Source organism: Eptatretus burgeri, chromosome 10 (assembly GCF_056783735.1).
Source record: "Eptatretus burgeri isolate ZD-2024b chromosome 10, Ebu_testis_v1, whole genome shotgun sequence".
Classification (NCBI taxonomy): domain Eukaryota; kingdom Metazoa; phylum Chordata; class Myxini; order Myxiniformes; family Myxinidae; genus Eptatretus; species Eptatretus burgeri.
Genome location: NC_140970.1, coordinates 59,327,281 through 59,353,021, shown reverse-complemented (window position 1 = coordinate 59,353,021; position 25,741 = coordinate 59,327,281). Strand labels below are relative to the sequence as shown.

General features: G+C 43.6%; 1 protein-coding gene and 1 pseudogene across 1 annotated transcript in view; both read left to right on the top strand.

The window, feature by feature from the left end:
- Window positions 1-25,741, top strand: part of WDR19 (WD repeat domain 19) — an 85,403-nt gene that overhangs the window by 56,741 nt on the left and 2,921 nt on the right. The window contains 2 exon segments of the mRNA XM_085900087.1: window positions 3-145; window positions 9,783-9,993. Of these exon segments, the coding sequence (XP_085756213.1) occupies window positions 3-145; window positions 9,783-9,860 (221 nt within the window). The 3' untranslated portion in view covers window positions 9,861-9,993.
- LOC147018668 (uncharacterized) lies at window positions 7,055-8,449 on the top strand (annotated as a pseudogene).

Sequence of the window (25,741 nt, the reverse complement as noted above, 5' to 3'; positions counted from 1 at the left end):
TCAGGAACCCCATGCGACTTTGGAGATCAACATTGAACCCAGAATCATCGGTGCTGAGCCACATCATGTGTCTGCATGCTTGAACAACCGTGTTTTGATATTATTGATATTGATGCTTCATCTTGAATTTGTGCGTGACAAGAAGGTAACCAGACTCGGTGGTATAATGGTTTGAGCATCTGCTCTGAACTTGGGTGGTTGGTGGTTTGAACCTTCACTGAGTCATACCAGATACTTTAATAAAGTCATACCACAATCAAGTCGAAAAAAAAACAAGAGAGCACAAGCAAACAACCATTGTGCAGGATTTGATTCACCTAATGGCTGCCTCTTGTGTTGAAGTTCCTTGGAAGGGAACGCATTATGTTATAATTATTAACTACATAGCATAATATTTTGCAAATGGTGCTTATCACAGTGTTGCAATTGTGATTGTCAAATTCCAAGTTATTGTTTGTTTTAAAGCATCCAGTAATTTAGTAAATTTATAAATGGTGCCTTTTTTATAAAAGGTTCATGTCAACAGGACAAACGGGCACAGGTGGATAATGGACAATCATGTACACAAACGACATGAGTATAAGTAGAGAATGCTGTCGGCAGGCAAAAGCAGTAGAGAATCAACTGGAATCCAAAAATCCCTTGGGAGGGGACAATGCAAAATGTTTATTGGCTGCCCTCTTGACAGTTTGGAGGGAAGAGCTCAATTGCACAGACTCAGGAAATAGATTTGATAATGGAGGGATTTTTTTCCTTATTTTAAAGAGGAAGAGAAAAAGCAATTAACAGAATTTCAGGCCTTGTCTGAACAAAGCCTAAAGTACCGTAAATCTATAATTTGTGTTGCGTGTGCAAACACTCAATAGATGAAATGACTTAGAGTTAATCCCGGTTCAGATTTCCATGCATTCCTTTGAAGCTCCATCTTATACATACTATTATGGTTTCTCTAGGATTCTTAATTCTGTGTTTCCAGAAGTGATTACGGAAAAGGACATCGTTGTTGTGACCTTTTTGCGTACACATGTCCCCTCTCCCCTTTCCCCACCCCAATTCCCATCCTTTTTCCCTTCCTATTAGCCATCACTCACCTCCTTTTCTTCACTTGAATAGTATATTAAGGTTTGGTGAATGTGACATGCATAATCCCAGTTGAAGACAACTCTGTAGTCAAAATGTTTGAACTGATCTCTTCATGTCCCTGTGAAAATGCATTGGTTTGGATATTCCTTAAGTTTCCTTAATAGATGTATCTAACCATTGCCATACACCAAAACATTTTCTGACTCTTCCATCTGCAAGTCGTGCCAATATGAAGCAACTTCCATTGCATAAGCAAGGAAAGTTTTGGACCTTCACTTACACATGTGAACTCATTTATGTATTGCCATGAAAAGGTTATTGTGCAATTTTTCATATCGGCACATCTACAAGCGGACGATCTGTGCAGGTTAGGTTAGAAATGTGACACTTACATAATGTTAATAATTATTGAAGTTTGACTTGTTTGATTAAAAACTGCAATTTTAACATGTGAATAGGAAACAGCACTGCTCATGACAGGTTCAGTAAGTGCACAACACAACCTGAACCATCCCATGAGCTCGAACACACCTTGCAGATTGACACTTTATTGCATTTATGGTAAAAAGTCGAGCATCATGTGGTATTCAATTATCATGTTTGAGCTTTATTTTATTTTATTTTATTTTAGTTATTAGCTCTGACTAACTACTATGATTAGCCATCCCCCACACAGTGCGAAACGGAGTTTTGCAATTGCTTGTGTGTCTGTCTGTCAGTCTGTCTGTCTGTGGAGGCCATAACGTTTTTACTGTTTGAGCTTTTGTCATATTTTCAACAAACCTTTATTATGAGAATATGGATAAAAAATAATTAATAATTTGGTCAAAATGTCAAAGGGCAAAGTCATAGTAACTTTAAATATCCCTTATTAGCTAGCGGTAGCACAGCTGCGAGAGATGGTCGAGTTTTTTTTTTAATCATCTTGGAGACTAGTTCCAGGAATGTGTTTGCTCGGGAAAAGGTTTGTATTATCGAGGCCCCTCCCTGTAAACTTTATTTCTCAGATTTATCAGGAAAAGTTTGAAAATATTTATCAAGAAATGTTTTAGGTCTTGAAATCTCCACACGTTAGATTTAAGGCTGCCATATATGTTTACATTCTTAAACACTCACCTAAAAATAAAATAACACGTTTTCAAATCTAAAATATATATTATACTTCGGGGGGGGGGAGAGAAAAGAAAAAAGGAAATTCATCAAGTTAGTCCTCAAAGGGGGTGGATCAGAGTACAGGAAATGAGTGTGATGAATCCACATGGAATTCAAAAGTAGATATGGTCTTCGCAACATCACAATAGGTGTATTTATATTGTGCTCGAATGGACAATCCCTCCTTCAAGATGGTGCGTGTGTGTTAAACTCCTTGTGAACGTTTATACGTGCTTTGAACCCACGTGTCAGCAAAACCGGCAGGACCGTGGGCTGTCAAAAAGGCCTAGGCCAAGGTGTCATCGAACGAGGCTTACATTGTCACATTTGGCCAATCACACACCTACCTATCCTTTGACAAGGAAGGCAAGACATCGATTGCTCTGAAGGATAGCATTGCAGTACCAGTCTTGGGAACCATCTCATGTGCCGGTCCTATTATATTCGAGCCGTGGTCTGACGGCTCCAGACAGCATTTCAAGCTTTTGAAATTACTAGGAATACCGTTAATCAATTGGCAGGTCAAGCCAGATAGAAGCTGAAAAAAACTTGAAACAACAATATAAAATACCGTACATTCACAAACCCCCAATCAATGGAGTATGACTGACTCGAAGGAGAACTTGTTTTACACCATGTTCTTTTTTTATTTAATTTTTTTTTAGGATACAAAATCTCGGCTTACAGAAGAGCAAAGTGACGGGGTGTATAAATTCAATGGATGGATGGTGAATGTAACAAGTAAGGGAATGGACTTGCGCGACTGACGAGCGACAATGCGACTTCAACTCAACAGATGATGCCGAAGCATCTGTCAATACGCAGCGATTATGGCTCCCGTTTGACATGTTTGTGTATGTGTAAATCAGCTGGTTGTACCATCCATTTTAATTATTATAAACATGTACACATGTGAGGTATGGTCTCTGCATGCAAAACACCAGTCCTCGGAGCAAATAAATGTAACCATTCACGACACTAATGCTAACCAACCATTCTCCACTGACCTCATCTCACTTGGCCTGGTTCCATTCAGCAGATTAGAACAATATATACACACCAAATGCAGCTAAATCACAGTGTTTCAGATGATATTTTAAAACGTTAATTATATATATTTTTATTATTATTATTATTTATCTACATAGCTGAGGCTCGTGGAAGAGCTCGTACACTAAATGGATCAGGACATAACAAGACTAAAACAGGACGCAAAGGGAACAGAAGAGACGTACGCGGATGGAGCAGTGGAGAAAGGGGGAAACACCAACTTCAGAGTTGAAGGCCAAGACAGAGGGAGACTTGGACAAACAATGGGTGTGGGGAGGAATTGGGGGGGGGGGGAGGATACATGGGGTGGACAAGATGGATACAGAAGTAAACTCCAAGGAGGAAAAACTAGAAACTTGGAAGGTAGGATTGGGTGGAGTTAATGAGGGTAGAAAAGATCTTGGTTTTGGATTGGGGACGATCTGAGGTGGTGATGGACAGCTGTCTTGAAGACTTAGAGGGAAGAATGAGATTGAAGAGGATGTGAAAGCTGGTTCCACAGGAAAAAAAAGAGGGACAAATGAGTGGAGGTGAGTGGTGATCCTGGATTTAGGTAGTTACCCCAGAAGGGGGTTGATGATAGGTCATGTGAGCCCTGCAGAAACGCGGGGGGGGGGGGCAAAGCATGGAAATAGTAGGGGAGCCAAACCCCAAAAAGAGGCTTATTTAAGCTTTTAGGTGGTCATGCATGATATACTTTTGTTTGATGTATTTTTTGGTAGGTATAGTGATTCTACACTGGGAAAAAATTGTTAGCCCTTCCGATCTTCTTGTGAATTGATGCTATGGCCATATGTTTGACATTTCACCTCCGAGAAAAGTGAGCAAAAATAGAGGGATAGGGGAAAGGAAAATGCCTCAAATATGTACTTGCAATACATAAAACCACAAGTATTAGGTATCATTGGAAAGGTCTTGGGTTATGCTAATTACTCATATTATTCAAATTGTCATGATGTCATTGATGACGTCACTAGTGGTCAAAAGGTCACCGATTTTTTAGGGCAGGTGAAAATCTGGGGTACCAGCACATACATTATTTTTTGTGGCAATATGCAAGGAGTTAGAAGAAAATAAAATAGTGCAAAATGTTCAGGAGATATCAAGGAAGTTTTTGATACCATGAAAGTTCATATTTATCTTGTAGATTTAATGTTAACCCTTTGTGTTTAGAATGCGAATTTCACGAAATCGGCCAAAAATGGCATACAGTTGAATCCCTCTAATTCGACATCCCTGTAATTCGACATTCTCTCTAATTCGACACATATTGCCTGGTCCCGAATGGCACTAACGTTTTTTTTGAGTTAACGCGAATCCCTGTAATTCGGCCCCCACTATTTCGACATTCGACATTATTTTTCGGTCCCTGTAATGGAGAAGTGATCCCTCTAATTCGACAATTTACCGAAATTGTAAAAATCTCCACGCTGATCGTCACAATGGGATTAATCACCATGACTGAACTCCAGGGGTCGAAGGTTTGTCAAACGACGCAACACAAACGACGCAGCAGGTATGACTCTTTGGTAATTGAACCATTGTGTGTCATTTCCTTTGATGATTGAGTTAACTGACATTTCGACTCGATGTCGATGTCTTTGACAATGATCTAAGCGCGATGGAGCACCGCAGAGAAACAGAACAATCGCAACAGAACGAAAAAGAAGACGAAGACTACGATTGTGACGAGAACCCAAAGCATACGAAAAGGGACGTTTTAACCGCGATTGACATTTTGAAGGACTTTGCACTGAGAAAAAAACTCCTCTGAATGTATTGGATTTGTAAGGAAAATCGAATCGATTTCCAGGACTCTTTGATTGATTAGGTTGCTCAAAGTGACATCAGATCGTTCTTATAAAATCTACATATTTATCTTGTATGATGTATAAATGTTGATTTAGTACTTTCTAGTGTATCGTTGGAATATAGTGTATATTGGTACATCTATGTTGATCTTTCTTATTCCTTCACGTTTCTTGCCCTCCCTCTAATTCGACCATATTTGACCGGACCCGAGCGATGTCGAATTAGTGGGATTCTACTGTATTTCTTCTAATTTTCGAGGTATCACTGTATTAAGTTTGAATAAATGTTCTAACTTGATAAACCTCCTGAAACCATTGCAAGGATAACAAATAAATCCCCTAGATTTATTTTCCACGCACTTTAACCCTTTCCTTCCCAATTTGTCGATCGAATCGAGGGCATATTTCATCCTTTTTTTGTTACTGGTCTGAATTGATTTTATTCAAAGATGTTTGCTATTTCTTATGTGAAATGCCCCTATTTAACCATCCCCCACCACTTTAACCCATTGTCTCAACTTACTTTGACTCATCATGCCTGGTTAACAATTGGGATGCTTCGCCTTCCGGGCTACCGTACATTCTTAAAACAAAGGGTTCTTCAGTTGTTGGAGGTATCAAAATAGCCTCTCTCCTGGTCTGGAAACATGGTAAACATGTGCCTCTCCTCTTCCAAAGTCACTTATTTCAGTTTGAAGCTGTGAAAAGCCTATCTGAATGTGCCTTTGTGAATCAGTTAGTGGATTTCTTGGACAAGCCAGAGGTAAGTTATCATGTAAGCTTATGCCTATACTTTTTTTCTGACTATCACAATTAAAATGAGATGATGCAACCATTTGAATGCATTGCATGTGCAGTCCATACTGAGAATGCAAGGGGCCTACTCAATAACCTGAACTGATGCACAGGCTGTGCTGGCTCTGTGGTGCCACTTATAAAAACATTGTTTATCTTTCTGTAAAGCAGTGAATGAAGTCTCAGCGCAAACTGCAATGCAAGAGGATATTGAAAGAGCCCAGGATATTGCTCAGGAAAACATGGGTGTGGTGAAAGAAATGCTTCAGGAATTTCTGGGTGAGGTCTCTAACAACCCTACTTCCAAGATTTGGGTTATGTATCTTGACATGCTCGTGATCCTCAGGAAATACATTCATGCTGAGTGGATCGGAAACTGGGACCTGCATGTCAAAATGTGCAAAGAAATGTTGCCATATTTGGTTGCTGCAGGACATCACAAATATGTTTCATGTCTGCCCCACTATATACAAACAATGGAAGAGCTGCCAGAAACTGTCAGATCTCAGTTTGAAACGGGAAAGTTCACTGTTCGACAAAAGCGTGATAAATACAACGGAGTGTGGACTGACATGGCATTGGAGCAAACGTACAATAAAGATGCTAAGACGAAGTTGTTCTCCAGTGTCTCACAAACCCAAGCAACGATCAGCAAGTATCTGAAGGCATTGCCTGAACTTACTTCAATCTCACAACAAACCCTTGAAATGGTCCACATGATGAAGGATGACGTTCTGCCAAGAAATGGTTCATCAGTGAAGGAGGACAACTGCGTCTCCAACATAATCAAGGTCATTAGTGAGAAGTTGATTCATCCATTCACGAGTTGTGTTAGTGAGTCCCTGACAAATATTGCAACAGGCGAAGTAGCCTCTTCCACAGAACTGGCGTTAGCCAAAGAGAAAGGGCTTGCTGCACTTAAGCTGGCAGAAGAGAATGATGCAGCTTAGGTCGTTCCCCTTCATCTGAAAACCTTCCAGGAGAAAAGCAAGCCAGTGTCAAAACAAAAGGAGCTCAATCAGGAAGAAGAGGATGTCATGCGGTCTTTGTGCTTTGCTCAAAATTTGGATGAAACACAGAAGATTGATGCATTTTCCCATGAATGGACCAGATATCCTAGTTCACTGTTTGACCCAGATAGGGAACACCCATGTGGCTTTGCAATGCGTTAAGGCAATAAAGCAGATTACCTTGCTGCCCTGAGAGAGGCCTGCGGAACATCGTGGGTTGAATGCGAAAAACTAGATGAAGCCAATAGATTTGAAAGCAGCACTGATGTGATTGTGGATATGATGGCATTTGTAGAGCGCTTTCAGGACATGGGTTGCACTGATTTCAATCAACTTCAGAAACGTTACCTGCAAAAGATGGTTACTATACTTCCTGATGGATGTCAAATAATCCATATTGTTGGGGATAGATATGACGTCAGCCCAGAGAGAAGCTTGAAACAGGAGGAACTTAGTCGTCGGGAGAAAGAAACTCGGTCATTGAAGACCTTCATTCCACAGCCCAACCCGCCCCTGCCGAAATGGAAAAAAATTCATCGGGAAGAAAGAAAACAACAGAAACCTTCTCAAGTTTCTTTTAGACTCATGGTTCAATGGAGAGAATGATATCCCTGAAGGAGTTCAAATCATTGTCGGTGGCTTCACTGAAACCACAGTGAAATTGGCAAGTGGCCTGGTCCAGGAAGTATCAACTCTCTCCAATTCAAATCATGAGGAAGCTGACACCATCATTTTCGCTCATGCTGCCTATATGGTTCGAGAACAGAACATTCAGAGAATAGTCATTGAGGCAAATGACACAGATATCGTGATGATGGGTATTTTCCATGTTCATCGGTTACTTGGTTTGCAGGAACTCTGGATTCACAAGCACACAGTAGCATCAGACGTGCACATCTCCTGCCACGCCATTTCCACATATCTGGAGGAAACATTCCTGAATCAAAATATAACGGGGGTAATCCTGGCAGCATATATCCTAACAGGTTGTGACACAGTTAGTTACCCTTTCTGCATTGGTAAGAAACGGGCTCTAAAAGAGACACTGCAATGCACCAACTATCTTGGCCCAGTGGCATACTTCGGTGAAGATGTCATAGATGTCGAGCAATCTGTAGTTGATTCTGCTGAGAAATACTTCTTTGCATTGTATGGCAAGAACGGCTTCACTGGGACAATGGATGAACTACGATGCCATATTTTCATGACTAAAACGGAGACTTAAGATCACTGCTCCCAACTTCTGATGCATTCAAACTTCATCTGCTAAGAGCACTCAATCAGTTGATCATTTGCAAAAAAGCTAGAGAAGTGACACCTACAATGCCAGATCCTACATCATTTGGACGACACATAGAAAATGGTACACTGGTTGCAGTCAGAATGACCAAAGAGCGAAAGCCAAACTATGTCAGGACATCATGTAAATGTAAAAAAGGGCGTTGCCGAGTGAGGTGCCAGTGGAAAGCAGCATAGGTGAAGAAGTGCACAATTGCTTGTGCCTGTCGTGGTCAGCCGGAGCTATGTGATCTACAGCCACAAGAATAATTTGTTAATGACTGATACAATAATGTCATTTGAATGAGTGATTGTTGTTGAAATAAACAAATTATGTAGATGTCATTATTTCTCGATAGCTTTTTTCGCATATTGCAAAAATAATTCTCTATCAGATGGTGCAGCCCTAGATTCCATTGAAAAATTTGGAAGAAAAGGGTTAAAGTGCGTGGAAAATTAATCTAGGGGATTTATTTGTTATCCTAGCAATGGTTTCAGGAGGTTTATCAAGTTATAACATTTATTCAAGCTGTTAATACAGTGATACCTCGAAAATTAGAAATATGCCATTTTTGGCCGATTTCGTGAAATTCGCATTCTAAACACAAGGGGTTAACATAAAATCTACGAGATAAATATGAACTTTCTTGGTATCAAAAACTTCCTTGATATCTCCTGAACATTTTGCACTATTTTATTTTCTTCTAACTCCTTGCATATTGCCACAAAAAAAATAATGTATATGCTGGTACCCCAGATTTTCACCAGCCCTCAAAATCGGTGACCTTTTGACCTCGAGTGACGTCATCGATGACGTCATGAAAATTTGCATGATATGAGTAATTAGCATAACCCAAGACCTTTCCAATGATACCTAATACTTGTGGTTTTATGTAATGCAAGTATCTATTAGAGGAATTTTCTTTTCCCCTACCCCTCTATTTTTGCTCACTTTTTCTCGGAGGTGAAATATCAAACATATGACCATGGCATCAATTCGCAAGAAGATCGGAAGGGCTAACAATTTTTTTTCCAGTGCAGATTCACTATACCTACCCAAAAATACATCAAACAAAAGTATATCATGCATGACCACCTCCATCAGAAGTTGGGGGGCCTTGGTTCCCCTACCAGAAAGGGCAGAGCGTGCAAGACCAAAAGTGTTTTACAGTGATCCACCGCTCAAATAACTTTCTGCAGATCTACTTGGCATAATAACTATGTGTTTATCCATGATAAAGCCAACTTAATGTTAAGTAATTCCTTCAAGTTAATGTATAGCTCGATGCTCTCAAATTCAGATCATCCATTGAAGGAGGAACACAAAATAGCAAGTGGTGGGAGCACATCTCTGTGAGTAACAAAAATAATTCTGCAATCAACTGTTTTTATTTCTTTGATTTGTTTCACTGTATCAAATGGTCTGTGTGTGATGTTTTCCTTACAAGAAATGATTTATTCAATGAGAAAGGAAGATATGAATGCAAAATGTGGTTCCATGTAGCGCATTTTTCCAATTGGTTGGATGATCCAATCGAGATCAGAAAAATATGACGTCACAAACATGACGTGATTATTTTTTTTCTCGGAACTGCCTTGGCAGGGCCACAGATCATCATGGCGGTTTCCAGCAAGCTGCAGTTTAACCACAATCCATTGCTGCTTTCCAATGGGGAGTTGACATGTCAGACAGAAAGTGCTCATCTTGATTCTGTCATCCTGAAATCACACCCGTTCCTGGAAGTGCAAAAGGTGAACCGTGCTAGAAAAGTGGAGCTGTCACACATGTTCACCGATATCCTCGTGTTTTTAAGGTGAGTCAAGACCATGCAGTCAGGAAAAAAACAAACAAAACCAAGTCCAATACAAATGCCAAATACCAGTGTGAGAATCATTGAGCTGTGGATTAAACCCGGCTAGATGGCTCAAGTGGTGAGTGCGCTCCCTCTGAGCTCGTCTCTCAACCCACAGAAAAATATATTGTCCCTTTTTGTATTAAACAAGATTTTCTAAATGTTATAATTTTGAAAAGGAATGGTCGGTAGAGGGTGGAGACATTGGTAACCATCGTATAAATATGATTAGCACTGTTTTTTGTGAAATATATTTTCAAGTAATTGTTTTCGTGACATGAGACACTATATTTGTGATTAATCCCTGAAATGCAATTTGGCTTCTTCATTAGCACCCAAATCTGAAATTTAATTGGACCTCCATTTGCCTTAATACAATTGGGTATTGACTCCACAATTTGCTATAAGCTATCGACTATGATGATGTGTACTTGTTCGGTGAAAAATGAAATTGCAAACGTACAACCAAATCGATTTTTGTCATGAGGACACATTTTGACCAGATGGCTTTAATAAAAAGGGAAGGTTGAGTTGATTACCACTTGACATGTCTTCATCTTTTTGAAGTTCCCTCACCTTTGAGATCACATGTTCTCCCTCACCTGATCAACCATAATTACCTCTGCCACAGAAGGTCGAAAGTGGTTCTGTTTTTTCACCCATGTCTGTTTGCCTGTCTGTCTGTGAGCAGGATAACTCAAAAAGTTGTGGACGGATCCGGATGAAATTTTGTGGGCAGGTTGGGTGTGTGACAAGGACGAACTGATTAAATTTTGATGACAATCCAGATTCGGATACTAGAATTATTCAATTTTTTTAAGTGATTCGTCACCATTGAAAGATTGGGCCAAAAACGATAGAGTACTGCATAGCATGATATTTGAAAAATGTATTGGGCCCAATATGTTCTCGTGGATCAGGCATTGCAGGGCGGAGGTATGCGCTCTACCGCGTGCCCTTCTAGTCCTTGATCGGATTCGCCACCATCTGCTTGAGCACCAGCGTCCAGAGCAGTCAGGCTTTACACCAAAGAGGTCAACGATTGACGGTATCCCTGCTCTTCTGGTGCTCACTGAACGCAGATGAGAGTTTCAACATGGGCTGCTTGCAGCCTATGTTGATCTCTGTAAAGCGTTTGATTTAGTGAATCGAGATGCCCTCTGGAGGATTCTTGGTCTTCGTGGAGTGCCACCAAAACTGATCAATCTGATGCCTGAACTCTACTCTGGTACTGAGAGTGCTGTGAGATGTGGTGGTACCATCTCCGACTTTTTCCCAGTTGTTACTTGAGTTTGTCAGAGGTATGTACTGGCCCCCACACTTTTCAGAGCTTGTATGGACTGGATTTTGGGGAGGATGTTGGAGAGATCAAGCTGTGGTGCATCATTTGGGAATGACAATATCTCTGAACTTGATTTCACAGATGATGCAATCATCTTTGTGGAGACTGGATATCCTTTTGGGCACCCTCAAGGTGCTGAATGAGGAGTAGGAGCCGCTGGGATTACGGGTTTCCTGGGTCAAAACTAAGATCCAGGTTTTCTATGACATCTTAGATGCTGTTATCCTGTCTGTACCTGTTTGTGGTGAGGATGTTGAGGTCATGGAGAAATTCACTTACCTGAGCAGTGATATTCATATCTCTGCTGGCTGTGAGCCAGAGGTCAATAGACATCTGGTTTGGGCCGAGAGAGTCGTGTATTCACTGGATCATGGGGTGTGGCACTATCAAGAACTGTGCAGGATGAGAAAAGTCTGAGTCTTCATGTCCTTTGTGCTTTCAGTCTTGCTCTTTAGATGTGACACTTGGACTCTGACCAGGGATCGGAGACGGAGACTAAATTCCTTTGGTACCAGGTCTCGTCGGAGAATCCTTGTCTATCGCTGGTCGGACTTTGTGTCCAACAAGAGGTTGCTGAGAGAAACTCAAATGACATTTGTTAATTGCATAGTCTGTGAGCATCAGTTGCGGCTGTATGGACATGTGGCTCGTTTTCCTGACGCCGATCCTGCACACCAGATTCTCTCACCGAGGGAGCCGAGGGAGTAGAGGTGGCCAATGGGCCGACCACGTGCTTCCTGGTTGCAGCCGGTTGGTGAGCATCTCAAGGAGATGGAGATGGACCAGGCATCTGCTTGGGAGATGGCCAGAAGGAAGCCCCTGGAGTACCGGCGGAAAGTGGATGCAGCGATGCAGTGCTCCGGCGCATGCTCCCATTCCTGACCTGACCTATTTTCCCTTTGATCCTGACAAGTGCCCCAGTCCCTGCTGATGAGAAACATCCCCATAACATGATGCTGCCACCACCATGCATCATGGTGCGGATGATGTTCTTTTGGTGATGTGCTGTGTTGGGTTTGTGCCAAACGTAATGGTTTGCATTTATGCCAAAAAGTTTCATCTTGGTTTTGTCAGACCACAAAACGTTTTGCCACATGGCTTCAGAATCTCCAGAATGTTTTTTTGCACAAGTCAAACAGGACTCAAGGTGGCCTTTTTGTGCAATGGCTTCAATATGTAAACCACCGGTCAAAAGTTTGAGAACACCACCATTTTTCCAGTTTTTACTGAAATTTATAGGTCCCCTGACACGCAAAAGTACTGAAATTTCATTTACATATGTCCTATAGGAGTTTTTCATCGTGATTTCAGATCTGACAATGTTTTTCACAATACTCATTCTGTAAAATGTAAAATTAAAAAAACAAACCTCTTCGGGAACGCCCCTAAAAATTCTCCTGAAAGGGGCGTAACCCACATGACGTCAACTACAGGATTACAAAGGCTGCACGTAAATTACTCGGGTTGGTGGTCTACGTGATTCTATTGGCTTTCTGTGTGTTTCCACATTCGATTGGTCGACTCAATCGCTTCGTTCATTTCTGCTTTAAAAAAATCGAACATTTGGTTTTGAATAATGGATGACATGGACTTTGATTTGTCTGGTAGCGACAGTGAGTGTGAGAGAAATGAAGGATTTTGGTCTGAATCACATGGAGAATTGTCGGATAACGTAGTCGCGGGAGGTGAAGTTCAGGCAGCTGGAAATGAAATACGGCCTTACCAGTTCGAGCCCGAAGCAGGACAAGCAGAGGAAAACGGCGATGAAATTCCCGGAGTTCATGATGATCGGGAGGACATCGAAGGAAGACTTGTCAATAACAACTGGTTAGACTAAATCCTATTCTTATTTCAATAATGTAAATTCGACTTGCATACTGCTCGATATCAGAAATATTTTCGTGAGGTGACGTGACCAGCACAGCGGATATGTTGCTCCGCGGCGAATGAATCGCAAGCAAGGCCAGCCCATGTCATCGGCCGTGTCTCTCCGCGCATAAAACGAAGCAACCTCGCTGTCCAGATACGATGAAAACTTGTGTGCAGAACACACCTGGTGACACCATTGTCTCAAGTAGTCCGATAAATCTGACGTTCTGTTGCATTTATATTTATTTTATTCCTAATGTCGTCATGTAGCGCCAGTAGAAAACAATAAGCCTGGTGTTGGTTAGTGGAGAGGGTGGCGGCTTGGGATCCTAGGGTCCTGAGTTCAAGCCCCGTTGGCCGCTGAATTAAAATACACCAGGAGGTTGACTCAGCCTGTCATCCTTCCGAGGTCGGCAAAATGAGCACCAGTGTTCTGGTAAGGGGGACACTGCATCAGTGGCATAGCCACATCCCAACCAATGATGCAACCAGCAGCCATAGGCTGCACTCAAGAGAGAGAGAGAGAGAGAGAGAGAGAGAGAGAGAGAGAGAGAGAGAGAGAGAGAGAGAGAGAGAGAGAGAGAGAGAGAGAGAGAGAGAGAGAGAGAGAGAGAGAGAGAGAGAGAGAGAGAGAGAGAGAGAGAGAGAGAGAGAGAGAGAGAGAGAGAGAGAGAGAGAGAGAGAGAGAGAGAGAGAGAGAGAGAGAGAGAGAGAGAGAGAAAAAAAAACAAAAAAAAAACAATGAATAAAAGAGAATAATAAAAGAAAGCTACAGCACGTCAGATTTATCGGCCGAGTCGGACGGATGACGGATTTATCGGACTAGTCTAGACCAGTGTTTCTCAACCGGGGTTCCCCGGAACCCTAGGGTTCCGCAAGAGGTCGCTTGGGGTTCTGCGAGAAACAGTAATAAATAGGCTAATGTATTTTTGAGTAGTTTTTGTTTGATTTAATATTCGTAATTTTACTATACACGTACGGCATATTGTTGGAAACTCCTTGGTTATTATAATAGAGGCTTCAACCTCTTGTATTATTTACAATTATAACAACCATAGGGAATGTATTTAACGATGTCTATATGGCGCCAGTGTGAAACCGCCCTCACTGGTTAGTGGACGTCCTGTACGCGGAGGATTCGTGTATCATTGAGTGACTGACTCAAGTACGGGACGCATGCACGGTGTCCATCTATCTTCTCTGTGCTTCCTAGCGCGAAGTCTCTCTCTCTCAAGGTTAGTTCTTCTGTTTACCTTTGTTGCTTCAGCTTTATTTGTTTAAGTTTTGTTGATCACGTTACATGAGGTGTGTTTTTAATTGTCAAACAGACTCGGGGTTGACAAACAATTTCAAAAATGACGTTTTCAAACAAAAAAAACAAACTTTTTTTGTGAATTAAAACCTCGGTGTGAGGTCTCATAAACGAGCAGTATGTTTTTTTTCATTGCCAAGAAATTTGACAAAAAGGGGGGCATAGCAAGTTGTGAAAAGCACCAGAAATGTTCGAAATATTGCTCTAATTATCCCATTTTTGATTAAAAAACAAAAAACATGGGTGATTTCTTCACAAGGAAGGTCAAGTTAATATATAAATAACCAGAAAGTTTAGCATGTCAGGGGACCTTTAAGCAGTTTAATGTTTCAATGTTCTCTGAAATTAAAGCATAGAACAAATAAACAATTGCAGATAAAAAAGAAATCATGGAATCGTTTTGTTGAACAAAATTTAATCTAAATTTTTGACTCATCAAAGTAGCCACCTTTTGCAGATATAACAGCCGAACATACTCGTGGCATTCTTTCCACAATGGAAATCAAATATTGTTCGGAAAGTTCTTCCCAACACTGTTGCAGAAGTTCCCACAAATGTGTTGCACTTGCAGGTTGCTTTGCTTTCACCCTTCTGTCCAGTACATCCCAAACCAGCTCGATGGGGTTCAAGTCTGGAGACTGTGCTGGCCATTCCATGACTTGAAGCCTACCGTCTTGTTCTTTTCTTCTGAGGTAGTTCTGATATAGCCTGGAGGTATGTTTTGGGCTGTTATCTTGCTGTAGGATGAACCCCTGACCTGGAGGAGAACAGAGGGTATTTCAGGGCACTGCAAAATGCTGTGGTAGTCCTCTGTTCAGGGTGCCAATCACTCTGTGCAAGTCGCCGACTCTGGATCCAGAAAAAGAGCCCCAGATCATCACGCTTCCTCCTCCATGTTTGACAGTTGGTGTCACACACTGAGGAACCATCCTTTCGCCAAATCGATGGCATACAAAAACCCTGCGTGATGAACCGAAGATTTCAAATTTTGATTCATCGGTCCATAAGACCTTCTTACAGTTTTCAATAGTCCACTGGTGGTGCTTCATGACCCAGCAAGCCTTTTTTTGTTATTTTCCCATCTCGGCAATGGCTTTCTTCCTGCCACTCGACCTGTCAAACCTGCAGCTCGAAGTCTTCCCTTCACAGTTGAAACTGAGACTTCCTTACTTCGACCAGTGTTAAGTTGTGCTTGAAGCTGCTGTCCTGTGAGCCGCCGATCACGCAAGCTGTTGACTCTCAGAAACTTGTCTTCTGATTGTGTTGTGGCTTTGGGTCTGCCAGACCTCTTCCTGTCAGAGTTTCCTCCAGTTTCCAAGTGCCTTTTGATGGTGAAGGAAACTGTACTCACTGACACCATAGCTTCTTTGCAATTTCTCCAAAGGAAAGACCAACACTTTTAAGGGTTATAATGGTCTGTCTGTCTTCCTTTGTTAATTGTCTTTTTCTCACCATTATGATAGCAATATACTACTTCCTGCCATGCAATATTGTCTAAATAATGCTTCAGAGGGTGCAGCAACACAGTCTGTTCCAACACTGCTGTAATACAGACAGAGGGTTTGTAACGAATCAACAAAAGTTGGGACACCTGCAGGAATTGTTTGCATCAACTTTCAAGGCTTAATTTACTTCCATTGCTGCAGAATAGCTGCAGTTCCTAACACATTACTTGTTCCCTGAAATGGGCCTTTTTAACAACTCTGAAATTTACATTATTTTTCATTTTTTGGTAACCTAAACGTATTTTTATTAACCTCTGGCGGTTTACCGCTTAGCTTTGTTCCATTTCAGGTTATTCACTGGACTTGAACTGCTTAAATTTGAGTAAAAACAGGAAAAATGGGGGTTTTCTAAAAAACTTTTGACTGGTAGTGTAAGATATATATATATATATATATATATATATATATATATATATATATATATATATATATATATATATATATATATATATATATCATCTTCTTCTTCTTCTTTCGGCTGCTCCCGTTAGGGGTCGCCACAGCGGATCATCCGAATGATCTGCATAGTGATTTGGCACATGTTTTACGCCGGATGCCCTTCCTGACGCAACCTTGGTCGCCTCTTACGACACAGGGAATATATATATATATATATATATATATATATATATATATATATATATATATATATATATATATATATATATACATATATATATATATATCTTCTTATTATTATTATTATTCTTTCGGCTGCTCCCGTGAGGGGTCAGTCGCCACAGCAGATCATCCGTATGATCCGCATAGTGATTTGGCTTAGTTTTTACCCCGGATGCCCTTCCTGACGCAACCCTGGTCGCCTCTTACGACACAGGGATATGGTACACCTATTCGAACCGGGGCATACACCGGGCCCAGTACACTGGTACTCACTTCACCGACCTCAGAACGATGACAGGCTGAGTCAACCTCCTGGTGTGTATTAATTCAAGCGGCTAACGGGGCTTGAACTCAGGACCTTTTGGATCTGAAGCCGCTACCCGAACCACTACGCCAACACCAGGATATATATATATATATATATATATATATATATATATATATATATATATATATATATATATATATATATATATATATATATATATATATATATATATATATATATATATATATATATATATATATATATATATATATATATATATATATATATATATATATATATATATATATATATATATATATATATATATACGTATGTACATATATTGTTACGGTTCTCGGAACCGTATGCATACAACAGATAGTTGTCCTGAGTCAGTTGTTCCATTAATATACGTGGTTAGGTCCCAACGTTTTGTCGAGTGGGAAGACGAGGGAGTGTGTTGCGATGGGATATGAGTTCGGTTATTAAATCATTTTTCCGTTTTATTTTATTCCCTCCTTTTATTTTCTGAGGTAAATTTGCCTCGCTTGCTTCCCTCGTCTTGCTTACCATAGTGTGACGATCTACGGTGCCATCATCTCGCTTGCTACCCTCGTTTCGCTGGACACAGCGTACCACCGTCTACCCGGACTCTCGCTGAGTCAAAATCCCGACGTTTGGCTGGACAAACGCTGTAGTTGCACCACATCCACATGCCAAAGGCCAGACATGCGCAGCGTGGGTGGACCATACCGGAGTCTGGCTGAAACCCAGCCCAGAAAGGCGGACCACTTGAAGGACCAGCCCAATCGGGATGCTCGGATCGGACAATGACGTCGGTTTCGAAATGACTCCTCCCCGAACTCCGGCCTCTATAAAGTATGGAGCAAACCTCAGAGAGTGGTCGAAGTTGGGTGGTCGAAGTTGGTTGGTCGAAGTTGGTTGGTCGAAGAGGTTGTGAAGGTAGTTGGGGTGGTTGGAAGGAGAATTGCAGATGAGAATTGGGAGAGAAGGAATCGAAAGGGGTTTGGAGTAGTTGTGAGTGATTGTTCCTGCGACTTGCCTCCGCCGACATGACATCAAACCGCCCCTTGTATCTCGACCAAGCCTCCTGTCTGGCCCCGCTTTCTGTTCCTTATCTCCGATCTCACGACCTCGACGAACGGCCTCTTGCCTGGTCCTGCCTGCTGCTCATCACTCGCCCCCCCCCCTTTGGACTCCACTCTTCTCCACTCGAGCCCCTCCTGCAGACACTATCTCCACACGTATGGTTGTGGCCGAACAACTCAACCATTGTCGGGTGCCGCACCATGGAGAATCCCTCCCCCGAAACGCTCAGGTACCCAGAAACTGCAACCTCACAACCTCCCTCCCTGGCTGCAAAAGTCCCTTTCACAATTGGGTTTACTTTGTTTGAGTGTGTGTCTGAGAGTGTTGGCGTCTGTCCGTTAAGCAAGCCTGTATAAGATATTTTATTGTTGTGATTGTTGCTTTATTAATCTCGCGTCGAGTCTGCACTGTGTCTGCTTTGTATGTTGCTTGTAAAATTGCCGCACCCCACACCTCTCTCATATTTCCCACCACTACACACCCAGTAAACCTTTGTTGTGCCACATGCTTTTCCTCGCTTATTGTAAATAAATAATTGTTGAAGAAATGTTCCCAGTTCGCCTTTGTCTTTTCCCTTATTGGTCCAACATGGTTCGAATCCAAGTTTAGCCAGGTCTTTATTTCCAACTGTCCGTTCCTTCGAGCCGGTACGTCCTTGGCAGTGTCGCTCGGCTGCATCCGATCCGGAAAGGTGATCCGATCCGGTCGAGTGACAAGGCATACCGACGGCATGGTTCCCCGGTGGTTAAACTGTGTGGTTAATTAGGTAACCCGATTCCATAGGCGGGAGGACCCTAGGTCACGCGGTTGAGTTATTGGCGTCCACGGTCAGTTAAGCGACCCGCCGAGTCACGGAATTATCCGTGAGCGACGGCCTACAATTCCGGGGAGTCTGGTGGGAATCGACGTTGTCGGGTCGTGGCAGTGTCGACGAGGCGAGGCGAGAGAGACGCGGAGAAACTCAAAAAGCAAGAGAGAGACAGAGGAACTACCCCGACCTTTATAGGATTTACAACTCGGGAGGAGGGCCACCCCGAATTGTAAAGTCATCACATGAATCGGGTGCTCCGATTGGCCCCGACCCCTCACATGGCCTGCCAGCTTGGGCTGGAAACCGCCTCACTTCGTTTCTGGCAAGGCCATATCAAACCGGCAATATTGCACTCCGACCCTACGAGATGACATGAATCGCCCACACAGAAATTAGCACGCGAATCATCGTGCAAAAATCCCTGAGCGACTGGTCAAGCATCCCGAATGCCCGCTCGGGTGTTAGACCAGCGTCGATCAACGCACTCATTCCGTGCGCGCCAACGTGGCCCGCACTGTTCATTCCCTGGCTCGATCACAGCTTCACTGCACGTAGAGACGAGTAGACGTTCACCATCCATGGAGAATACACTGCTGCCAGCGAAGACCGAAGGTACATCATCATGGATAAATCCGTGCACGTCTCACGAGTCAGGTCAGGTTCGATCTGTGACCTGCTACAGGTACCATGTAAACCTGTACTAACCTGTTCCATGGTCGGGTTGTCGGCGACTAAACCGTCTCCCCCACCAGGTTTTCTGGTGAGGAGGGTGTTTGGATATGGACACCCAGCAGGATTAAAAACAAAACCTGTCAAAGGGCGGAGGAGCTCCTTGTGAGCCAACGGCCATCCATATCTAGTGCCCAACTGTGTCTGCGGACGTCCTCCTGCAGTTGGGTTACTTCTTATTAGGAGGTTGGTGGCAGGATTTGCACTCCAGCCACCGTAAAACGCTTCATTCCGCAAAACGCAAAAACGCAAAAAAATCTTAAAACCCACTCCGTGGGAGTACCTCCTGTGCAGCTTCCCTTCGCAGGGCAGCTCACCGGATGATGGTATTGGGGCAAAGCCTCCGGGACCCCCAATCTTTGATAGGAGGGAAACCACGGGGTAACATCCCTGGGTCAGATTGCGGGAGAGTGTGTCGGGTGGTGCTGGTGTCGTCCACCAGACGGTGGTCTCCTTGGGTTAACCTGAGGCGGTCCCTTCGGGTGGGTGCCTGGAATGTCCTATCCCTAAGAGAGGATGATCACCTGTCTCTGTTATCATCTGAGCTCAAGCGTTTGGACATCGGGATTGCAGCTCTCTCTGAGGTTCGGAGACCGGATTGCGGCGAGATAATGGTGGGTGGTTACACCTACTATTGGTCTGGTCGCTCTGATGGTTACCATACCCAAGGAGTTGCTGTAGCTGTGTCCAATAAGCTGACCCCAATGATAATTGAGGTAACACCGGTCAACGAGCGTATTATGAGATTAAGGATTCGTCACTCCTTAGGTGTCATTTCCCTGGTCTCTATTTATGCTCCGACTGAGGCGAGTGATCTTACCGTGAAGGATGCATTCTACGCCACACTCGAGTCTGTGGTTGATCAGTGCCCCAGACGAGATACACTTCTAGTCTTGGGGGATTTCAATGCATCGACTGGAACTGATAGGGATGGTTATGAGGTGTGTGTTGGTCCCCATGGGTCAGGAACTATGAACCAGAATAGCACTAAGTTCCTTGACTTTGCAAGAAGTCATGGACTTAGGGTGGCTGGTTCATGGTTTCAGCGCCCACAAGCTCATCGCTGGACTTGGTATTCCAACGCTGGCGGTGCGGCAAAGGAGATTGACCATGTCCTCATTGACGGTCGTTGGAGGATGATCCAGAACTGCAGGGTCTACCGGAGTGCTCAGTTCCTCAATACTGACCACAGGCTTGTTGTAGCAACTCTAAAGCTGCACCTTAAATCCTGGAGAATGGTACCATCCCAGCCTAGGCTGGATGTTGCCAAGCTCAGGGATGAGAGAGTAGCTGAGGAGTTTGCGAACAGGCTGAGTGGACACTTGGGGGTCTGGGTGCTTTGGGGGGTCCTGAAGAGTTGTGGAGCACCTTCAAGACCACCGTCCTTGATGTTGCCGGTGGATGCCTTGGAGTTCACCGCAGGGCAAAGAAGAATTTTGTCTCTCAAGGGACACTGGATACCATTGACCAGAGTCGCAGGGCCAGGCTGAATGGCAGAGCTGAGCTGTTCAGGGAGCTGAGGCGTAAAACTGTACGTGCACTGAGGGTGGACAAGGAGGCCTATGTGCGAGGAATCTGTGAGGGGTAGAGGCATCACCTGTGGACAGGTGATTCTCGTCCGCTTACAGAGGAATTCGCGCATTACGTTCATCCAAGCCCATCCCTCGGAGCACTGCAGTTCGAGCAGAGAGTGGTAGGCTCTTGAGAGAGGAGTCCGAAGTGAAGGCCCGCTGGGCTGGCTACTTTGAGCGGTTGTACCAGGCTGATCCACCAGCTGTCGAGTTGGATGTCAGAGCTGTTACAATCCCAATTGCTGACCTTCCAATCAACTGTTATCCACCTTCGTTTGTGGAAACACAGGCTGCAGTGAACCAGTTGAAATAGGGTAAAGCTCCTGGTATCTGTGGCATCTATACTGAACTTCTCAAGGCTGGTGGAAATGCTGCACTCATGTCTTTGCATGCAGTTCTTTGCTCTGCCTGGAGCACAGGCGTCATCCCAACTGACTGGAAGAGGGGTCTTGTTGTCCCTCTGGAAAGGGAAGGGTGATCGCCAAGACTGCAATAACTACCGAGGGGTGATGCTGCTCTCAGTGCCTGGCATGGTGTTTGCTCGAATAATTCTTGACAGGGTTCGCCATCATTTGCTCGAGCACCAGCAGCCAGAGCAGTCAGTCTTTCCACCAAAGAGGTCAACGATTGACCATATCCTTGCTCTTCGGGTCCTCACCGAATGCAGACGAGAGTTTCGGCAGGGGCTGCTTGCAGCCTATGTTGATCTCTGTAAAGCGTTCGATTCAGTGAATCGGGATGTCCTCTGGAGGATTCTTGGTCTTCGTGGGGTGCCACCGAAACTGATCGATCTGATGTCTGAACTCTACTCTGGTACTGAGAGTGCTGTGAAGTGTGGTGGTACCGCCTCTGACTTATTTCCAGTTGTTACTGGAGTTCGTCAGGGATGTGTACTTGCCCCCACACTTTTCAGCACTTGTATGGAACTGGATTTTTGGGAGGATGTCGGAGAGATCAAGTTGCGGTGCATCGTTTGGCAATGTCAAGATCTCGGACCTTGATTTTGCAGATGATGCAGTCATCTTTGCGGAGACTTTAGACATCCTCTTGGGGACCCTCGAGGTGCTGAATGAGGAGTCGGAGCCATTGGGATTACAGTTTCTTGGGTCAAAACAAAGATCCAGGTTTTCGGTGACATCTTGGATGCTGCTGTCCTGTCTGTGTCTGTTTGTGGTGAGGATGTTGAGGTCGTGGATAGATTCACTTACCTTGGCAGTGATATTCATGTCTCCGCAGGTTGTGAGCCGGAGGTCAATAGACGTCTGGGTCGGGCCTGGGGAGTCATGGATTCACTGGATCATGGGGTGTGGCGCTGCCGGTACCTGTGCGGGAGGACGAAAGTCCGAGTCTTCAGGTCCTTGGTACTTCCAGTCTTGCTCTATGGGTGCGAGACTTGGACTTTGACCAAGGATCTGAGACGGAGACTTAATTCCTTTGGTACCAGGTCTCTTCGGAGAATCCTTGGCTATCGCTGGTCGGATTTTGTGTCCAACGAGCGGTTGCTGAGAGAGACTCGGATGAGATTTGTTACCTGCATAGTCCGTGAGCGTCAGCTGCGGCTGTATGGACATGTGGCTCGTTTTCCTGACGCTGATCCTGCTCACCAGATTCTCTCAGCGAGGGAGTCTCATGAGTGGAGGAGGCCAGTGGGCCGACCACGTGCCTCATGGTTGCAACAGGTTGACCATCATCTCAAGGAGATGGGGATGGGCCTGGCATCTGCCTGGGGGATGGCCAGACGGAGGCCCCTGGAGTACCGGCGGAAAGTGGACGCAGCGACGCGCTGTTCTGGCACATGCTCCCATACCTGACCTCACGAGTGGCGTACGTGTCTGCTTTCGAGCATATTCTATGCAGTGCACGCGGTTCCGCCAATATGCACGTGGCCAGCGCTCGCGTTCGTAAGGACTCCGCTAGCGTGTGCGCAGGGTGAACACCAATATGTGTCGGATATTGAGGTTAAAAAGGAACAAGCCGCTTCTACTTGCACATTCGTGTCCTGCCAAACATAGCGTGGAGTCGTCTTTGTTGGCCTCCGTATGCGTTTCGTGCAGCATGGGCGTCGTGCTGGCTGTGCTTCCCGTGCCGTGAAAAACACCATTCGTGCAGCCTCTTAAGAGGTATTTATTCACACGCCTTTTTAATGCAATCGGCAATTCTCCCCAGACCATCGGAAGCTCGAGTCGATAATCCCGCACCAACAAGCACACCACATGACTCGGCACTGCAGTTTCCCCACCGTGGCGCCACACGTGCTGGCCTCCACGAGGCCCCACGTGGCTGATTTACCTCAGGAATAATCAGAAAAGAAGAAGAGTAGGGATGAAATGAAGGAGAAAATTATTTAAGCAACCCTAGCTATTAGATTATCGCAACGCACTCCCTTGTTGTCCCGCTAAACAAAAGGAAGGGGACTATCTACACGTATAATAATGGAATTACTGTCTTGGGACACCTATCTGTTGTATGCATGCGGTTCCGAGAACCGCAACAATATATACATGTTTGTGTGTGTGTGTATGTATGTGTGGATATATATTTTTTTTTTATGCACCAATACATATATATATATATATATATATATATATATATATATATATATATATATATATATATATATATATATATATATATATATATATATATATATATACAGTGGGGGGAACAAGTATTTGATACACTGCCAATTTTGCAGGTTTTCCCACTTACAAAGCACGTAGAGGTCTGTAATTTTTATCATCGGTACACTTGAACTGTGAAAGACGGAATCTAAAACAAAAATCCTGAAAATCACATTGTATGATTTTTAAATAATTAATTTGCATTTTATTGCATAAAATAAGTATTTGATCACCGACCAACCAGTAAGAATTCCGGCTCTCACAGACCTGTTAGTTTTGTCTTTAAGAAGCCCTCCCATTCTCCACTCATTACCTGTATTAACTGCACCTGTTTGAACTCGTTTTCTGCATAAAAGACAGCTGTCCACACTCAATCAATCAGACTCCAACCTCTCCACAATGGGTAAGACCAGAGAGCTGTCTTCGGACATCAGGGACAAAATTGTAGACTTGCACAAGGCTGGGATGAGCTACAGGACAATAGGCAAGCAGCTTGGTGAGAAGGCAACAACTGTTGGCGCAATTATTAGAAAATGGAAGAAGTTCAAGATAACAGTCAATCTCCATCGGTCTGGGGCTGCATGCAAGATCTCACCTCGTGGAGCCTCAATGATCATGAGAAAGGTGAGGGATCAGCCCAGAAGTACACGGCAGGACCTGGTCAATGACCTGAAGAGAGCTGGGACCACAGTATCAAAGAAAACCATAAGTAACACACTACGCCGTCATGGATTAAAATCCTGCAGCACACGCAAGGTTCCTCTGCTCAAGCCAGCGCATGTCCAGGCCCATCTGAAGTTTGCCAATGACCATCTGGATAATCCAGAGGAGGAATCGGAGAAGGTCATGTGGTCTGATGAGACCAAAATAGAGCTTTTTGGTTTAAACTCCACTCGCCGTGTTTGGAGGAAGAAGAAGGATGAGTACAACCCCAAGAACACCATCCCAACCATGAAGCATGGAGGTGGAAACATCATTCTTTGGGGATGCTTTTCTGCAAAGGGGACAGGATGACTGCACCGTATTGAGGGGAGGATGGATGGGGCCATGTATCGCGAGATCTTGGCCAACAACCTCCTTCGCTCATCAAGAGCATTGAAGATGGGGCGTGGCTGGGTCTTCCAGCATGACAACGACCCGAAACACACAATTAGGGCAACTAAGGAGTGGCTCCGTAAGAAGCATCTCAAGGTCCTGGAGTGGCCTCGCCAGTCTCCAGACCTGAACCCAATAGAAAATCTTTCGAGGGAGCTGAAAGTTTGTGTTGCCCAGCGACAGCCCCGAAACCTGAAGGATCTGGAGAAGATCTGCATGGAGGATTGGGCCAAAATCCCTGCTGCAATCTGTGCAAACCTGGTTGAGAACTATAGGAAACGTCTGATCTCTGTAATTGCAAACAAAGGTTTCTGTACCAAATATTAAGTTCTGTTTTTCTGATGTATCAAATACTTATTTCATGCAAGAAAATGCAAATTAATTATTTAAATATCATACAATGTGATTTTCTAGATTTTTGTTTTCGATTCTGTCTTTCACAGTTGAAGTGTACCTATGATAAAAATTACAGACCTCTACGTGCTTTGTCAGTGGGAAAAGCTGCAAAATCGGCAGTGTATCAAATACTTGTTCTCCCCAATGTATATAGATATATATATACACTCGGGTCTGCTTTCACATTGTAAGTAATAAAAGACCGTGCTTCCCCAATGTCTCGGGTCGCTCACCTTCATTTTATTTTTCATTAATTTACTTTCAATTTTTTTGTATTTTCATTTACGGATACTTTCTGACGGTTCTGTGATTTTTTTTCCTGGTGTTTCGGTTTTGATGTCCGTAGGCAAGCAAAATTACTGTGCTTCCCCATTGTCTCGAGTTGCTCACCTGCATTTATTTTTTCATTTATTTATTTTCATTCATTTATATTTTCATTTACGGATGCTTTCCAGCAAT